Source organism: Manacus vitellinus, unplaced genomic scaffold (genome assembly GCF_001715985.3).
Source record: "Manacus vitellinus isolate BGI_N305 unplaced genomic scaffold, ASM171598v3 scaffold_164_pilon, whole genome shotgun sequence".
Lineage (NCBI taxonomy): Eukaryota > Metazoa > Chordata > Aves > Passeriformes > Pipridae > Manacus > Manacus vitellinus.
Window position 1 is genome coordinate 86312 of NW_021939155.1, and position 2939 is coordinate 89250.

Here is a 2939-nt window from a genome sequence, read left to right on the forward strand (position 1 = left end):
AGGCTGTGCTTGACTCCAGTCCCTTGAGCCCAGCTCGGCTTTGGGCTGGGCTTTGGGGTGGGTTTAGGGTGGGATTTGCGTGGATTTGGGGTGAGATTTGCGTGGATTTGGGCTGGACTCGACGTCAGGCTGTGCTTGACTCCAGTCCCTTGAGCCCAGCTCGGGGCTGGGCTCAGCTTTGTACCAACTTTGGCTTTGGGTGCCCCCCTATTCCTGTTCCCATCCCCATTCCTGGCGTGAGCCCCTGATTCCCATTCCAGGGGTGACCCCCCATCCACCTCCTGATCCCATTCCAGGAGTGACACCCCCTGTTCCCATTCCCATTCCTGGGGTGCCCTCCCATTCCTGATCCCGATCCCATTCCAGGGGTTCAGATGGTCGTCAGTAACCGGGAGGTGTTTGTTGGGTTCCTGAGCCCATCCCAATCCCATTCCTGATCCCGATCCCATTCCAGGGGTTCAGATGTTCGTCAGTAACCGGGAGGTGTTCGGGTTCCTGCCGGTCCCGCTGCGCTCCCACAGCTCCCTGCGGGACGAGGCCGACAACTTCCTGCACGTCCAGCTGGAGATCATGGGTGAGGGGCGGGATCCACACGGATCCGGGGCCTTGGGAGCCTGGCATGGAATGGGGGAACCCCACGGAGTCACCCCCAGACTCCTGGGATGGGAAATTGGGCATTGGGAATGTCCCACCCAGGCTCAGGGATTCATTCCTGGTGGGATGGGGATATTTGGGATTGGGAATGTCCCCTCCAGGCTCCGGGGTTGATTCCCAGTGGGATTCTCCCATTCCCAGTGAAGCTCCCTCCGGCCGAGCCCTCCCCCCACGTGTGGGTGCCCCCCAAGGTCTCCGACAAGATGGGCTTTGATGAGGTGAGTGTGGCATTCCCTCGGGATTCCGGGATGGGATCCCTCTTCCCTTTCGGATTTGGGGTCATTTTCCCTCCTTCCCTTCCGAATTTTGGCTTGTTTTTCCACTTTTCTGCTGGATGTTGCTCCCCTCCCCTCTGGATTCATTGCATTACCCCATTCCCCACTGGATTTTGGGTGGTTTTCCCACTTTTCCTCTGGATTTCGGGTGGATTATCCCACTCCCCTCCTGACTTTGGGTGGTTTATCCCGTTCCCCTGTGGATTTTGGGTGGATTCTCCCATTCCCATTGGGATTTGGGTGGATATTCCCAAGTTCCCCCCCCTTCCAGGTGTTCCTGATCAACCTGCAGCGCCGCTCCGACCGCCGGGCGCGGATGCTCCGGACGCTCCAGGAGCAGGGAATTTCCTGCAAACTGGTGGAGGCCGTGGACGGTCGGTGAGTTTGGGGCTCCCGGGGGATCTCCAGGGGGAATCTTTCCCAAGGGATCCCCCTCTGGAAGCCTCCCTGGCTCCGCAGGGCCCTGAACAGCAGCGAGGTGGAGGCGCTGGGGATCCGGATGCTCCCGGGATACCGGGACCCCTTCCACGGGCGACCCCTCACCCGGGGGGAGGTGGGCTGCTTCCTCAGCCACTTCCACGTCTGGCAGGAGGTGAGGGGGGTCTGGGGGGTCCTGGGGGGGTCCTGGGTCTCAGCAGGGCTCTTGGGGGGCTCCATAGAATTGGGATCTGGGGGTATCCAGGGAATTGGGAGGGGCAGGCAGGGGGGAGCTGAGCTGACTCCCGGGATGGGGATCATTCCCAGATCTCGGCGCGGGGGCTGCGCAAGTCCTTGGTGTTCGAGGACGATTTGCGCTTCGAGATCTTCTTCCGCCGGCGCCTCACGGAGCTCATGGAGGAGCTGGAGGAGGCCGGGACGCCCTGGGACCTCATGTGAGTCTGGGGCCTTCGTCCCCCTCCTCATCCTCATCCCAACCCCTGGGACCTCATGTGAGTCTGGGGCCTTCGTCCCCCTCCTCATCCTCATCCCAACCCCTGGGACCTCATCTGAGTCTGGGGCCTTCATCCTCATCTTCATCCCACCCTTCCTCCCCCTCATCCCCATCCCACCTTTCCGCCCCTCATCCCCATCCCACTTTCCTCCTCTCATCCCCATCCCACCTTTCCTCCCCTCATCCCCATCCTACCCTTCCTCCCCTCATCCCTCTCCTCCTCCTCCTCCCTCAGTTACCTGGGCCGGAAGCGGCTGCACCCGGAGCGCCCGGAGCGCCCCGTTCCCGGTGTCCGGAACCTGGTGGAGGCGGGATATTCCTACTGGACGCTGGGATACGCCCTGTCCCTGAGCGGGGCCAGGAAGCTGCTGGAGGCGGAGCCCCTGGGAAAGATGATCCCGGTGGATGAATTCCTGCCCGTCATGTTCGACCGGCACCCGCTGTGAGGGACTCGGGATACAGGGACATGGGATGTGGGATGCAGGGACACGGGAGGGACATGGGGATCCGGATGCTCCCGGGATACTGGGACCCCTTCCACGGAGGGATAAGGGAGGGACACGGGATCCTGTTTTCTCTCCCCTCCAACTTCTCCCAGCACTTCTTCTGTGGTTTTCTGGGATTTCTCACCCTTTCCCCCTCATTTTCTTTGTATTTCTCACCCTTTCCTCTCATTCCTCGGATTTCTCACCCCGTTTCCCTGATTCCCCCCCAGCTCTGACTATTCCCGGCACTTCCCCCGCCGGGATCTCGTGGCCTTTTCCGCGGAGCCGCTGCTGCTCTTCCCGACGCACTACACGGGGGACGCGGGATACGTGAGCGACACCGAGACCCCCACGCTCTGGGACGAGTCCCCCTGGCCCGGGGGGGTCACGATCCCGCGGGAATCCCGGGAATCCCGGAACTCCGACCTGCTCCGGGACAGCCCCGCCCGCGACGAGCTCTGAGACTCTTTCTGGAATTCCCGGAATTCCAAGTGACACCCGAGACCACCCCCCTTCCCCGGGGCTGGGAGGGGGAGCAGATCCTGCGGGAATCCCGGAATTCTGACCTGATCCGGGACAGCCCCGCCCCAGGAT

At 62.2% G+C, this 2939-nt stretch overlaps 2 protein-coding genes across 2 annotated transcripts in view; both read left to right on the forward strand.

The window, feature by feature from the left end:
* Window positions 1-266, forward strand: part of SLC27A1 (solute carrier family 27 member 1) — a gene marked incomplete at its 5' end in the record, with an annotated part of 11818 nt that extends 11552 nt beyond the window's left edge. The window contains one exon of the mRNA XM_029958648.1: window positions 261-266. Coding sequence (XP_029814508.1) covers window positions 261-266 — 6 coding nt within the window. The remainder of the gene's footprint in view (window positions 1-260) is intronic.
* Window positions 49-2912, forward strand: LOC103760490 (procollagen galactosyltransferase 1). The gene is made up of 7 exons (XM_029958641.1): window positions 49-574; window positions 796-872; window positions 1201-1307; window positions 1389-1521; window positions 1674-1801; window positions 2096-2302; window positions 2576-2912. Exons 1-7 carry the CDS (start codon window positions 463-465, stop codon window positions 2805-2807), a joined length of 996 nt encoding a protein of 331 aa, XP_029814501.1. The 5' UTR covers window positions 49-462; the 3' UTR covers window positions 2808-2912.
* The last annotated feature ends 27 nt before the right edge of the window (window positions 2913-2939 follow it).

Coding starts and splice junctions, on each gene's coding strand:
- LOC103760490 (XM_029958641.1), top strand. CDS start 463: ATGTTCGTCAGTAACCGGGAGGTGTTCGGGTTCCTGCCGGTCCCGCTG. Junction 1,308..1,388: donor GTGGAGGCCGTGGACGGTCG/GTGAGTTTGGGG, acceptor CTGGCTCCGCAG/GGCCCTGAACAGCAGCGAGG. Junction 2,303..2,575: donor ATGTTCGACCGGCACCCGCT/GTGAGGGACTCG, acceptor ATTCCCCCCCAG/CTCTGACTATTCCCGGCACT.